At 38.7% G+C, this 13,779-nt stretch overlaps 5 protein-coding genes across 5 annotated transcripts; 3 read left to right on the forward strand and 2 right to left on the reverse strand.

Annotated features, from left to right (window-relative positions):
• The first annotated feature begins 503 nt into the window (after positions 1-503).
• LOC101313735 (putative lipid-transfer protein DIR1-like) lies at positions 504-1,434 on the forward strand. Its single transcript, XM_004306462.1, has 2 exons — positions 504-954; positions 1,109-1,434. The coding sequence occupies exons 1-2, from the start codon at positions 645-647 to the stop codon at positions 1,123-1,125; spliced, it is 327 nt and encodes a 108-aa protein (XP_004306510.1). The 5' UTR covers positions 504-644; the 3' UTR covers positions 1,126-1,434.
• A 432-nt stretch (positions 1,435-1,866) lies between these two features.
• Positions 1,867-3,967, forward strand: LOC101314020 (cytochrome P450 705A20-like). The gene is made up of 3 exons (XM_004306463.1): positions 1,867-2,557; positions 2,637-2,976; positions 3,247-3,967. The coding sequence occupies exons 1-3, from the start codon at positions 2,004-2,006 to the stop codon at positions 3,889-3,891; spliced, it is 1,539 nt and encodes a 512-aa protein (XP_004306511.1). The 5' UTR covers positions 1,867-2,003; the 3' UTR covers positions 3,892-3,967.
• Positions 3,968-4,247: 280 nt separating this feature from the next.
• On the reverse strand, positions 4,248-6,116 carry LOC101314597. The gene is made up of 7 exons (XM_004306465.1): positions 5,950-6,116; positions 5,762-5,876; positions 5,525-5,678; positions 5,145-5,241; positions 4,745-4,833; positions 4,580-4,648; positions 4,248-4,492 (listed from the first exon to the last, which is right to left on the reverse strand). The coding sequence occupies exons 1-7, from the start codon at positions 6,062-6,064 to the stop codon at positions 4,433-4,435; spliced, it is 699 nt and encodes a 232-aa protein (XP_004306513.1). The 5' UTR covers positions 6,065-6,116; the 3' UTR covers positions 4,248-4,432.
• Positions 6,117-6,198: 82 nt separating this feature from the next.
• On the forward strand, positions 6,199-8,107 carry LOC101314310 (elongation factor 1-delta-like). Its single transcript, XM_004306464.1, has 7 exons — positions 6,199-6,289; positions 6,500-6,734; positions 6,827-6,920; positions 7,085-7,208; positions 7,337-7,450; positions 7,579-7,740; positions 7,868-8,107. Coding segments are annotated over exons 2-7 (699 nt in total). The 5' UTR covers positions 6,199-6,289; positions 6,500-6,531; the 3' UTR covers positions 7,870-8,107.
• Positions 8,108-8,959: 852 nt separating this feature from the next.
• LOC101314884 (ras-related protein RGP1-like) lies at positions 8,960-11,558 on the reverse strand. The gene is made up of 3 exons (XM_004306466.1): positions 11,146-11,558; positions 9,461-9,960; positions 8,960-9,373 (listed from the first exon to the last, which is right to left on the reverse strand). The coding sequence occupies exons 1-2, from the start codon at positions 11,454-11,456 to the stop codon at positions 9,513-9,515; spliced, it is 759 nt and encodes a 252-aa protein (XP_004306514.1). The 5' UTR covers positions 11,457-11,558; the 3' UTR covers positions 8,960-9,373; positions 9,461-9,512.
• Between the last annotated feature and the right edge of the window lie 2,221 nt (positions 11,559-13,779).

Here is a 13,779-nt window from a genome sequence, read left to right on the forward strand (position 1 = left end):
TACATAGCTTAAGTTTGTGTAGTTTGCCATAGATTTTGCTGTGATTCAACACTCAAGATGCCTAAATTTCTATAAATCAGATATTTCTGTGAACTTTTGCTTACAGAATTGCGAGGTGCCAATTTTGTTTTTCAATGCTTTTAGTTCTTATGGGGATTGAAGATGTAGTTTTGTTGATTTATATATACATATCTTTTTGGCTATGCTGCTAGGGCATCTTCCTTCAGTAAGGTTGATTCAATGTTGGAGATAGATAGATCAGTTAAAATGATGAGAAAATTTAAAATTCATGGTCGTTTAGTGAGGTCCAATGTTATTGTTTATCACTTTGGGAACTTTTGAAAGGATATTGGAGGGTTGCTGAACCATGTCTACATACTCATTTGTTGATACTTGAAAACTTCAGTCATGAAGGTTGTGTTTGACAACTGCTCTACTAGCACACCGAATGTACTTCTGCCCAATTTCTGTCTATGCATCAGATCTGAAGCAGAGATGGAAATAATGGCATCATAGGTGTGACTTCTGGGTAGGATGGAAGTGCATGGTGCATGGACCTCATCGATTATCTCCTATATATTTGGTTTCAGATTCCATTCTCTGTAACATTTCAGCATAATTAGTCAGTGCAGTTGAAATCGAAGATGAGGCACACTCGAAGCTCCAAGGTTTTTGCAACTTTTGTGCTTATGTTAATGATGACAGGCTTGGGGGTGCAAGGTCAAGGCAATAGTTGTGGTCTTACCTTTTTTGCATCACTAATTCAGCTAATACCTTGTAGACCAGCAGTGATTCCTTTTAGCCCCATCCCACCAAGTGAGACTTGCTGCACTGCACTCAAAGCCTTAGGCCAGCCTTGCCTCTGTGTGCTGGTCAATGGCCCTCCGATATCTGGCGTTGATCGCAACATGGCAATTCAGCTCCCGGAGAAGTGCAGCGCCAACTTTGAACCATGTAACTAATCTCTTCTAGCTCCTCTTTACCACTTTTGTCTCTGGTACTTGACCCAAGAAGTGTTTGGACATTATATATTATTGTGCACATAATGTTTTTGTCTCGAAATTTAATGTATGAATGCTGAATCTGGTGTTCTTGTTCTTTGATGCAGGTTCAATTACGAATTAGGAGATGATGCAAAGAGCTGGGGAGTATTAGGTCTGGAATAAGTGCGTCTTTTAGAGTTATAGGAATCCATCCTTTTGATTTTGTAACATTTAGTTAATAAGAGAGGCTATCTGTCGAATCTTTTAAGCTTTGATTTGAGATCTGTACTCTATTTTAGTTTAATTTGTGTTGTAATAGATTGCTAGTTTAATAATGGTGTATTTGCAATGACATTGATTTCTGTCTCTCTCTGTTATCACCACATTTCCATCCCTTGAGCTTGTTATTATATCTAGCGGCAGTCACATTTGACTCTCGATATTGAAAGGTAGAAAAACTGTTCTCAATTCCCATCAATCTTGTTTTTTTTTGTTTTTTCCTTTTCCTACAGATTTGCCTCACTAGTCCACGATCGATCCTACAATTTGTTTTCAATGAAAATTGACGTGCTTCTTTTGATCTTGGGCAATATTGGCGAGCTTGACTAATCCCATAAATCCATAATGTTAACTTTGCTAGTAGTAGCCTGCCTGATACAAACAGTAATGTGTTATGACCAGTTTGTTACCATATATATATATTTTTTAAGTAATAAATCATTTATACAAATAAAAGTCAGAATTTTGACAAGAGGTTATAATGATAAAACAACCACAATAGTATCGTTACATTAGAATGGTGACCCAATTCGACTGTAATTCCCTCAAGATTAAAACAAAGTCAACTCCTTGTCCCTCCTGATCAGTTGAAGATTCAGTCTGTATGAACAGTACAGGCATATAGGACACAGAAAACACTAGGCTCCAACTGAATAGGTGAACAGAAGCCTTTGTTCTTTCTTATAATACAAGTGCAGTGTGGTGTTGCAGTGAAGTTGATCAGCTTCTTGTTAGTTAGCCATGACTGATTTACACTACTACCTCCTCTGCTCCGTCCTCTGTTGTCTCTCCACCATCTTCATCAAATCCTTGTTCACCAAACATTCCACCGACAACATTCCAAGCCCGCCGGCTCTGCCGATCATCGGTCACCTCCACCTCCTCACTTCTTCCTTATCCCAATCGTTACACAAACTCTCCACCAAGTACGGCCCTCTCCTCCTCGTCCGTTTCGGCGCCTCTCGGATGCTTGTAGTTTCATCTGCCTCCATGGCTGCTGAAATCTTCAAAACCAATGACCTGTCTTTTGCTTCCCGACCCTCCTTTGCTTTTGCAGACGACCTGCCCTACAAAAACTTGGGTTTCTTTGCCACCCCGTATGGTGACTACTGGAGGTTCATGAAGAAGCTCTGCATGACGGAACTGCTCTCTCCCAAGCAGATTGAACGGTCACGTTCCATCCGACAGGAAGAGATTGCAAGGTTTCTGAGGAAGATGATGGAGTGCGCTGAAAGAAAAGAGATGATCGATGTGGGCGCTGAGCTTATGAGGCTCACAAACAACAGCATATGCAGGCATGCTCTTTACTCTCAGATACTATTATAAGCTATGATTTTGGAAACTAATATCTATTATTGCTATAATTGCGTGCAGGATGGCCATGAGCACCAGTTGCTCAGAGAATGGTGAAGAAGCTGAGAAAATCAGGGCACTAGTGAAGGAATCATTTGAGTTGGCCGCAAAGGTGTGTTTTGGAGATGTATTGGGTCCGCTGAAGAGAGTGGGATTCTGGGTTTATGGAAAGCAGCTCATTGATGTGACCATGGGGTATGATAAGCTTTTAGAGGGGATGCTGAAGCAGCATGAAGAGAGAGCAGAGAGAGAGGGTTGGGACAGAGAAGATAAGGACTTGATGGATATTCTACTCAAGGCATATCAGGATGATCAAGCTGAGGTTCGGATTACCAGAACTCATGTCAAGGCTTTCTTGCTTGTAAGTCATCTCTTTCCTTTTCACACTGCAATTCGTGAAACACCATCGCCACAGTCCTCCATTGGCTATCAACAAAGAGCTTTTGAACTCTAATCAAAATGCTTCAATTCCTTGGAGTAGACCAATGCATGAATTCACTGGTAACAACAATATGTGCATCAGTGCATGCAAGTCTAAAGATGTAGTTCTCTACATTGCTCTAAGTTAATAATCTAGTTCCAGTTGGTATGCTCAGTCGGCTGCATACCTAATTTTTTTTCTCATTGTTAGGATCTTTTCATTGGAGGCACCGCTACCACAGCAGAGGCCATGCAATGGGGAGTAGCTGAGCTCATAAACCATCCAGACATATTCAACAAGGTTAGGGAGGAGATGAAAACAGTTGTTGGCAGCAGACTAGTTGAGGAATCAGATGTTGCAAACCTCCCTTACTTGCAGGCAGTGATAAAAGAAACCCTGAGACTACACCCACCAGTTCCTTTGTCGACAAGAGAAAGCCGCGAAACTTGTAAAATAAAAGAGTTTGATATACCAGAAAAGACTTCGGTAGCAATCAACCAGTATGCAATAATGCGAGATCCAGAGTTATGGGACAATCCAGATGAGTTTAGGCCAGATAGGTTCTTGGTTTCCAGTAAAGAGAAACATGAATCAGAACTTGATCAGAATGAAAGTAAAGGGCATAACTTTCAATATGTTCCGTTTGGATCAGGAAGGAGAAGGTGCCCGGGTTCAAATTTGGCAACCATCTTGTTGAATTCTTCAATTGCTGCCATGGTTCAATGCTTTGATTGGAAGGTTGGAGAAGGGGGCAAGGTTAACATGGAAGTTGGAGGGGGTATGTCCTTGCCCATGGCTCACCCACTCATAGTTTTGCCTGTTAATCACTTCAACCCATTTGCTTCTTCCACATGATTTCATGTGAAACCATCAAATTCTGAAAAGAATTAAAATAAAGGCAACTTCAGTAATGAATTACACATCCCTTTTGAATTTTGATCATGCACTAATCCGCATTTTCATTATACAGTAATATATTTGCAAGAATTTACTGACCAGAGCAATAGGGTTGAAGACCATATAATTTCTCTCTGCCACTTCTTCTGGGTTACGAGTTTGCAGGCATCTACCTACTTGAGGACAATAAAATCAAACAAATTCACCAATTGCATCATGGACCACATCCCTAACAGAGGTAAAACCCACTTCAAGATTCTGAATCTCCGATGGAAAAAGATAGAAACGAACAATGCATAAAACCAATCTTGTAATGCTAATGCAAGTGATCAAATCCTGATCAAAAAAGGTAGTTCTCATTAAACTGACTCAAGTTCTACAACTGAATTTTCACATTGCACTTCAACAATCACAGCTACCACCATAACAATATGAAGCCATTGAAGGTCCAGCTAACACATTTTTCATTCATTACAATTGTCATTTGAATCATACAGCCTCAAGGTTGCACAGCCTCCAACAGTTTCTCATAAACTTGTCTAGCAGACAAATCTTCAACCTGAAAAAATCCCCAAATGTCAGGGGAGGGAGAGAGAGAGAGAGAGTACTTGTTATTCAAAGAGGTTTACTTCAGTGTTATACTCACCACAAGAAGCTTTGATTTGTTATTCCATCCTCTTTGAAGAGTCATCTGGCTTAGTCTAAGACCCAACACCTGTGTAGAAGAGCAATATGTTGAGGTTTATAGAGACACTTGAAACAAAAAAGCTAGGTCTTACATGTAACAGCCCAAGATGAAATAGAATTATACCTTTCCCATAAATTCCAGAAGTTCATTATTCGCTTCTCCTCGAGCTGCAGGTGCAGCTACAGTAACTCTAACATCATCCGCATTTACTCCTGACATAAGAGAACAAAGTGTGACAAACTCATAATCAAGGAACCCATATGTTTGACGGAAATCTAAGATCATCCCAGTTCAAGAATTGACTTCCTTTTGGCAACTATTACAATGCTAAAAAAGCTAGAGTGGACAGCCATTATCATGTCTATAGAAAAGACATCAGACTTTGAGAAGCAGAATGGACTAGTACTAGCTAATTGCCATGAAAGAGAACCAGGATGAAAGATTGGCTTATAATAAACATTCAAACTAAGAAGCAATGCATGTTAAATACAATAACAAAAAATCATCAAACTGTTCCACCTACTTGTGATAGCTGAGCGTTGTGCGCGATCTTCCACTTCAATAGCCACTTGAACAAGTCCTCCATCTATTTGTGATATGCAGGGCGGGACAGGAGCATCCTAAGTCACATTTCAAATTAGACAAGTATCAAAATTCGGATGGAGCAAAGACATGAATGTAAAGAAAAGAAAATTGATGACATTGCAGAAGGCAGTTAAAATCACTACGCTCATATAGAAACATAATGCTAATTACTTGATCTAAGAACTATAACCAAAAGGCTGCTGACAAGGAGGATATGATGCCACATAAACTTGCTTGTCTATTTATTTTTTCAGAATGAATTCTATAGGAAGAGGAAGAGCCTTTATGAACAATGAAGGTTGAGAAAGTTTGTAATACCTGTGGGTTGGTTTCAGCAGCAACTGTGCTAAGAGCACCGTCAACAACAAAAATCAAAGAAGCACTGTCCAAATCTTGTTCGGAGCGATAGAAGACAAAGAGTTCACAACCAACACAGTTCATACGGAACTGCTTCTCTACTTTCCCTTCTCCCCTGCGTAACAATTTGAGTTCAAACAATAGTAGTCGAAAGAAGAAAAGGCATACATAGTTGAATCCAAAAGCATAATGAAGTACCTTTTGAGTAAAACTTTTCCGCCTTCACTAATGTTGAGCCTAGCGAGGTGTTTGTTCTTGTCCAAGACATAGGCTTTGTCCGTCTTCCGTTTGGGCATTTTCTGCAACTGGGTATCTTAAACCAAACAAGCTTCAGTTCAGCTGATTGAAGAAGTGAAGAGCAAAATCAGAGAGAGAGAGAGAGATACCAGTGATGAGGAGGTGAGATCCGCAGTGCTTGCAGTAGTAGACGAAGAGATCAGAGTCGGGTCCATCCGGAGCTGCGTCCTCGCTCGAGTACGTGTGCGTCGTCCTCTTCGGCATCCCTTCTTTCTTTCTTTCTTTCTTCACCAAATTAGTCAATCAAACAGGGTGCTCCTCTTCACCAAGGCAAAAGAGGATTTTAACGGATCAAGTCGTATTGGGCCCTACTTATGTCAACCCGGCCCATTTAAGCGTGTATAAGAACCTCAGAAACCCTAGAGGCCCCCCAGCTACGCCTTTTCTCTCTCGTCTTCACCCCGCAGCTCTCTCCTCCTCGTTTCTAAGGTAAAGCTTCAGATCCATCCCTCGCTCAATTCCTAGTCAACTCTGGTTTTGAACAATTAATCAGCACTGGTTCTTTCGTGCTTGTTTAATTATCTCTTGGTTTTACTCAATCAATTGGATCTGGTATTCCAGAGAATGTGTGTAAACACTGCAGATCGTCTCGTGTTACTAATTGATTGATGAATATTAACTTAACCTGCTTTGTTACAGGTAAATTTTAAAGAATATACCTAGCGATAGAGATGGCAGTTGCATTCCATGACATCAACTCGGCTGCTGGCCTCAAGAAATTGGACCAGTACTTGCTCACTCGCAGCTACATCACCGGCTATCAGGCGTCAAAGGATGATATCACCGTGCACGCTGCTCTCTCCAAGCCCCCATCATCTGAATATGTGAATGCATCCCGGTGGTACAACCACATTGCTGCCCTTCTTAGGATTTCGTAAGTTTTCTTCTGTGAATTTTTTTATCATATCTTTTATGACTATCCTATAAGGTTCTGAGTTAGCGACTGAATGATGTCTTGTATTGTAGGGGTGTTTCTGAAGAAGGCTGTGGTGTCACAATTGAGGGATGTGCTCCCATCACAGGGGAAGCAGTTGCCACTCCTCCCGCTGCTGATTCAAAGGCAAGTATTCAATTTCTCTTCTACTGGCTGTTATTTCTGTACTTTGTTTAAATTGTTACTATGTTTAAAATGCTAGGAGTGATTGAAGTCCTTTCTTTCATCTCCTTTATAGAATCTGCATAAAATTGTTATACTTATGTGTTAGAATATGGTACAATACTCAGGCCTCTGCTGCTGAAGATGATGATGACAGTGATGTGGATCTCTTTGGTGAGGAGACCGAAGAGGAGAAGAAGGCTGCTGAAGAACGTGCAGCTGCTGTCAAGGCATCTACCAAAAAGAAAGAGTGTGAGTTTACTATCTTGTGCTCCTTCAGTTTGCTTCTCTTACTAGAATCCATCTCTCTTTTCTTTTTCTTTTTTCTTTTTTTTTTGGACTTTTTTGCTAACTATATTCTTCTGTGGTACTGTTACCAGCTGGCAAGTCATCAGTTCTGCTTGATGTTAAGCCATGGGATGATGAAACAGACATGAAAAAGCTTGAGGAAGCAGTAAGGAGTGTCGAGGTTGAGGGCTTACACTGGGGAGCATGTAAGTTTCCTTCCCCTTACCCCATGTTAGGATTATATAGCTATATAAGCCACTGAACATATCTTAGTTTGTGCGAATTTCAACCCTTTCTATTCTTGACTTGTTTATTCTTCTGTTGAACTATGCAGCTAAACTTGTACCTGTTGGGTATGGCATAAAGAAGTTGACAATCATGCTTACAATTATTGATGACCTTGTTTCTGTGGACACTCTAATTGAGGAACGTCTTACCGCGGAACCTATCAATGAATATGTCCAGAGTTGTGACATTGTTGCATTCAATAAAATATGTAAGTAATTAACTTTATTTCAAACGTGTCAATTAATTCAATCAATCGATCTGATGCTGCAATGTATCTAGTCATTGTGTTTTGCATTTAGTTGGGAGATTAATTGTTAAGTATCTTGTTGTTGCAGGATTGATGCACTGCAGAGTTGGAGTGGTTTGAAGATCTTTCTACTATGTGTACTCATATTTTGTTTCTTGGGTTATGATTCAAGACTTTGTATTTTAGCTAGATGATCTCAGTTTTAATTGAACACTTGGGCAGACCCAGGTTTTGTATGGTTCAATAATATTTCATCTATATTCTCTGACTGTTTTATTTTGGTACATGTAGTTTGTTTTATGATATTCTTCATCTGTGCATTACTTTTTGTTTTCTTAGTTTGGTACGTTTAGATTTTGTTATGATAGTCTTTATGTGAAGTTTGTTTTAAAATATTTCTTATCTGCACATTTCAATAGTTGGTCTCTGCAATTCTAGTGAGCTTCTAGGCAATGCAATTTAGGCTTAGGTGAAAAGTAGTACGTTCTTATTTTTTATCTGAGTTGAGAAGGAAAAGCAAAAGATTTTTGGCTGGATGGGGTGGACTGGTGGAGTGTGATCAAAAGGAACACTTAAATTTTGTGGCATTTGGTGGAGGGAGGAGACGTTGTCCTGGCTCTTCAGTGGCGCTTTTACTGGTGAACACTGCAGTTGCAGCCATGGTTCAATGATTTGATTGGAAGGTTGGAAAAATGGGGGATGATGATGCTGCTAAGGTAGTGCAGATTGGAGCAGGAATAAGTTTGCCAATGGCTTCCCCACTTAACTAGCGTCCTGTCATTCACTTCAACCCATTTGCCTCTTCTATATAATTTGTATACTGACTTATTAGAAGTGGCCTGTCCAAGCCATTCAATGGGTTTTGTGGTTAATTTTGTTATCTTGATAAGAGCATCGATTTGAAATGATACTAGATTGCTTTGAATATCATCCTTTTCAGATCCATTTGAGTCTTGTCTGCGAGTAACACAGATGAAGCAGAGAACTGCATCAAGTGGCTACTAAGTACCAACTAGACTAACATGCACAAGGCCCTAATTAGAAACGCCAACTGGAACAAAGCAGGAGCAAAATTATCAAAAACACATAAAAGCAAACAAGCCATCTTCTTTTAGCCATGTCCTCTTTACAAAGCTTACGATTTTGTAATTAAGAACCACAACTACTAGCTCATATAGCAGTGACACAGCAGAATCTTGTATCAATTACAGCGAAATAAATTCATGTACCAAAAACATAACCAAACAAAATACAGAAGTCTTGCACTACCGAACTCAAGCTCATTTTATCACAAGGCCCTTTTTCTTTTGGTCTGGTTTCATGTTTTTAGACCGAGTGTATGTACTTATCTATAGCTGAAAGAAATATCCGGTATCCCAGCTACAAAATGCTGCTATCAGGAAAATGTCTGACAAATTAACTACAGGCAGACAAGGTATGAAGGTAAGAAAAACTATAGCCAAGTACATGTCAATTTTATCACATCAAGGTATGTTTGAACCCCAGATTTCTATGCTGCTCAACTACCAAGAGATTTTTACAGGAGGGGAAAACTGATTTACTTGTATATCTCGAGCTGTATTACAAATGTCCCCTGAAAAATGAGAAGAACCACGTCAAACAATGACAGATATGAAAGTTGGATGTATACAAAGGAATTAAACAGAAGTAAGAATATTACTTTATCTGTAAACAGCAGAACCCACGTTACAGTAGGTTAAAGGCAAACAATCCTACAAAGAGAAGCAACAGCCAGATTTTGCTTCAGGCAAGGGATCCTGTCCAGGGACAATAATTTGAGTTCCCTTGAGAAGTGAGGAATTCCCTCCAGACTCTGTTTCATCATTAGCAATGAGGGCCTTCTTGCCAACTATTCGATAAATTTCTGTTAGGACTGTAATGAACGCAGATTCAACATTGGTCGATTCGAGAGCTGATGCCTCCATAAAGAAGAGGTTCTCTCTCTGGGCAAAATCTTTTGCATCCTCAGCCGGTACAGCTCGCAGCGTCCCCAGGTCAGATTTGTTACCAACCAGCATGACAACAATATTGCTGTCAGCATGCCCCCTCAATTCCTCTAACCACCTTGTTACATGATCAAATGACTGAGGCTTGGTAATGTCGTAGACCAGCATTGCACCCACTGAACCCCTGTAGTATGCACTTGTCACTGCCCTGTATCTGAGATCATAGCAAGATACAAATATCAGTATAAGTTTTCAAAAAACAGTAACAAATAATAGAAACTGTTCGTGTTTAACAGAAGAAAATATAAACTCTTACGGTTCAACTCATCTTAAGTATTAGTAAATTCTAAGTCGCTGACTTCTGCTTAGCTCACCTCATTGAACAGCATTGATTATCATGATATAAGTAACACCCACAAAACGAATATCAAGTTCTATTGCAGTAAATGTAATGCATCATTTTGGATTGGCTCACCTCTATAGCACTACAGTACATAGATTTCGATCACGAGTTTGCAAAACAAGAACAAACATAAACAAAAATGATTTTGCAACGCAGATGGGATATCTCAATCTGTGGAATATTGCAATCTCATGTAGTACAGCTAGCAAGATCTTAAATCCATCCTGATTTGAATCAATTCTTCTGAGTTCATTATGTTGAGACATTCGGAAGCTGGAAAGAGTCGTATTTTGCAAGAAAAAAGAAGAAGAATGGAATGATATTGCAATGCACTGAAACAAAAATCAGAACATTAGGAAAGAAAGCAGTGGTAGCAGCTGACTCCAATATTAGTTGTAGAAAACCCCTAAAAAATGGAAACAATTATGCAAAAACAAGATCTTTAAAAGCTATATTTTGACAAATTAAAGCATAAATAACACCAAACTTCATTCGATTTGGATGAAATCATAGACGATAGGCAACTTGCTTCATGCAGCGGTTAAAGCATTAACTTACTACTTAATGGACATATAGTTTCACTCCTGAGTATTTTTATTACATTTGGTGATTTCCATAACACCATAAGAAATCTCAATTAACTGAAAGCTTATTTAGATGTGTGTGTTTGAGGAGGTTTTAATCAAACATAGCACAAGTTACAGCTACATGTTCTTTTAGATTGGTAATTATAGCAACATCTCTAGTATGTTAGTTTATCAGGAAGATCTTCCCGCAACATGTTCATATTTAGATTGGTATTTAAATCCAATGTCTTTACTTGACTTCATATAAATCAGGGTCTGTTTGGTATGGATCAAAGGGATTGCCTCCTAAGTTAAAGCAATTCCATGGACATCAACAAAAATCGAAACAAACCCACATCCAAAAATCTAAAAACAAGAGAATAACACGTAAAAGTGGATCAGGAAATCCAAGAAATGAAGGCGGGGGTACCTTTCTTGGCCAGCAGTATCCCAAATCTGGGCCTTGATGGTTTTCTGGTCGATCGAAAGCGTCTTGGTCTGAAACTCAACCCCGATGGTGGCTTTGGACTCCAAACTGAACTCGTTACGAGCAAACCGAGCCAAGAGCTGAGACTTGCCCACCGCCGAGTCTCCGATCAACACCACCTTGAATACGTAGTCGATCTTCTGATTGAAACTACTTTGCAAATTCGACATGGCTTTCTCCCAATTCTCATACAAAAACAGGGCACGACTGAAGACCGATCTACCAATATCAATATGGGACGACGAACATTTCATATATAATTTGCTTAGAATTTAGTGAAAACTCGCAGGCTTTTCAAAGTCCAGCTTATAGCAACAGCTTTCGATTTTGTAATATGTGAATAATGAAAAATGCCCAAATGGAACGAGGTACAGAGATCAAGAAGAGCCCAAACCTTGTCACGCATGCAAATTATGTATTTGGGTTCAAAATGGGCCTCCTTAAATTTTCAGTCTTTTTTTTAGTTTTGGTACTATTTACTGTTTTGTTTGTTAATGTCGCGCGACGTGATGACAATTGCAATATTGCATTTTTTAATTTTTTTTTATTTTTTAAGAAAGGTAAAACTTTATATAGTAACAACCAACCATTAGTCTATTATAACTATGGGAGATTTTCATGGTGGATAACAAGTCCCCACACTCCTTTTTACATACATACTGTCGATTACAATAAACATAAAAATCTATAAAAACGTTTTTTAAAATAGACCTGAAAAATCAATAACCAACATAACCAAAACCAAAATACAATCGAGGTCTACATTTCCATTGAAAAGGAGAGCAGACTCTTTGCTGAATTGTGTAGGGGTCAATTTGTCTCATGAATGAGGACTACTTGCTTTTTTCGGTAGTAGGTTCTGTTTCCTGTGTTGGACAAGGAGCCATCGAATCTAATACCTCCTCTTGAAACAATAACTTCTTGTTTCAACTACCACGAGGTCTGCCTCTATTCTTTGACAGTTTATCGGTCTTGAAAATCCTAATCCCTCCATCTGCAGCCATAGAAAACCCTAGGTCCTTTGAGTTCAGTGACAATGTAATCATCGCCAATGCATGCTTTGGACGCTTATCATTCTCAGACTCCTCCTCTCTCTTCCATGTCGCACGCAGGCGACTTTGGATGGAAATGGGTAAGAGGAAACTACCCTAATATGCACAGTCCGTTTTTTCTTTGGGAATAGTGTTGTCATGGAAGAGGGAGTAAATAGCTTCGAATCGGATTATTGTTCTATAGGGTAAGGCAATCATTTGTTAATTTTTAGGTGATATTACTTAAGTGATGACATATTTTATGGTGCTCTAAAAGGTCGGTCATCCACAACATTTGTGTTATTTTGGGACGCTCTTCAATATTGTAATGTTTCAATTTTATTAATTACAATATGGATAATAGTTGAACAAAAAACACTATCCGGACTTTGTGTCATTCTGTCATTGTAACTGTGTGGTGAAATACGGTCTATCCGGCCAGAATACATATATAAATAGTTATGTTTATTTATTTTTGGATGAGAATACATCTATAAATAGTGAAGTTGTTTGACATTTCATCAAAGAGAGAATTCACTTGAGCATGCATATTGCTGATGATCGATGACTTTGTTTCTGCTTGTTCAATCCAATAAATAAAACATGGTTTTGATGAGTTGATTGATGACTTGTTCTTGTGTTGTGTTGTTCACTTGTTTGTCTGCTCCAACCAATATCCCGATGGACGTGTCTGAAGAAACAAGGACGACCTTGTGAGCTCTGGGAAGTGGGAGTTCGTATGTCGGCTTTTTTTGGGTTGTTGGTTTGGACAAAGGATTGTCTACATAATTTAATGAATCCAGCTTCGATTCATTTCATATATAACGCATTACTTACTTAAACGACTTGTATGCCTGTAGATTTGGATACAGATTAACCAATCAGTTCTATTTATATGTCGTACAGAAAACTTCGTATTACTTTAGTACGTACTATGTAAATAATTGATTGCATTGCATCTCGATCGTGACTTAACATCTGATAGTGGACTTTAGGTTTAAAAACTCCTTTCTACCATATCTAACAAATGATGCTTAATCACCCAACATATATCCGATCAATTTCTTTTCGCAGATCAATTGAGTATAAGCTAATTTAGAGACAACGAACTAATTAATCTTCAGTTTGATCATCATCTTGTTTGTTACTTCCTTCCTATAATTTGGCTTCAATACTTGAATGGATTATGTTTATATGCATAATTAGAATCAATGTCCAACGTAATTGGCTTCGAATTCGGATTGTACTTAATACAAGGATTATCAATCTAGCTAGAGCTATTATTAATCAACTATAATTTTGAAACAAAATTTGTAAGAATCCAGTTGTATGAAGTCTAGAATATATAGATCATCACCTTAAACGTACTTCGGTTGGCTGGTTGTAGTTATTTGTAGGAATGTATGTATAATATCCCGATAAGGAAAACATGTAGAGTAATAGACAACTCCTCAATTTTGCAAGGAATAAGTTTTTAGAACAAATGCCTTGCAGATGCTTTTGGATTTTTACGTAATTCCTTTGTTGAGAGTATCATATCACTTAG

This window comes from Fragaria vesca, linkage group LG7, assembly GCF_000184155.1.
Source record: "Fragaria vesca subsp. vesca linkage group LG7, FraVesHawaii_1.0, whole genome shotgun sequence".
Lineage (NCBI taxonomy): Eukaryota > Viridiplantae > Streptophyta > Magnoliopsida > Rosales > Rosaceae > Fragaria > Fragaria vesca.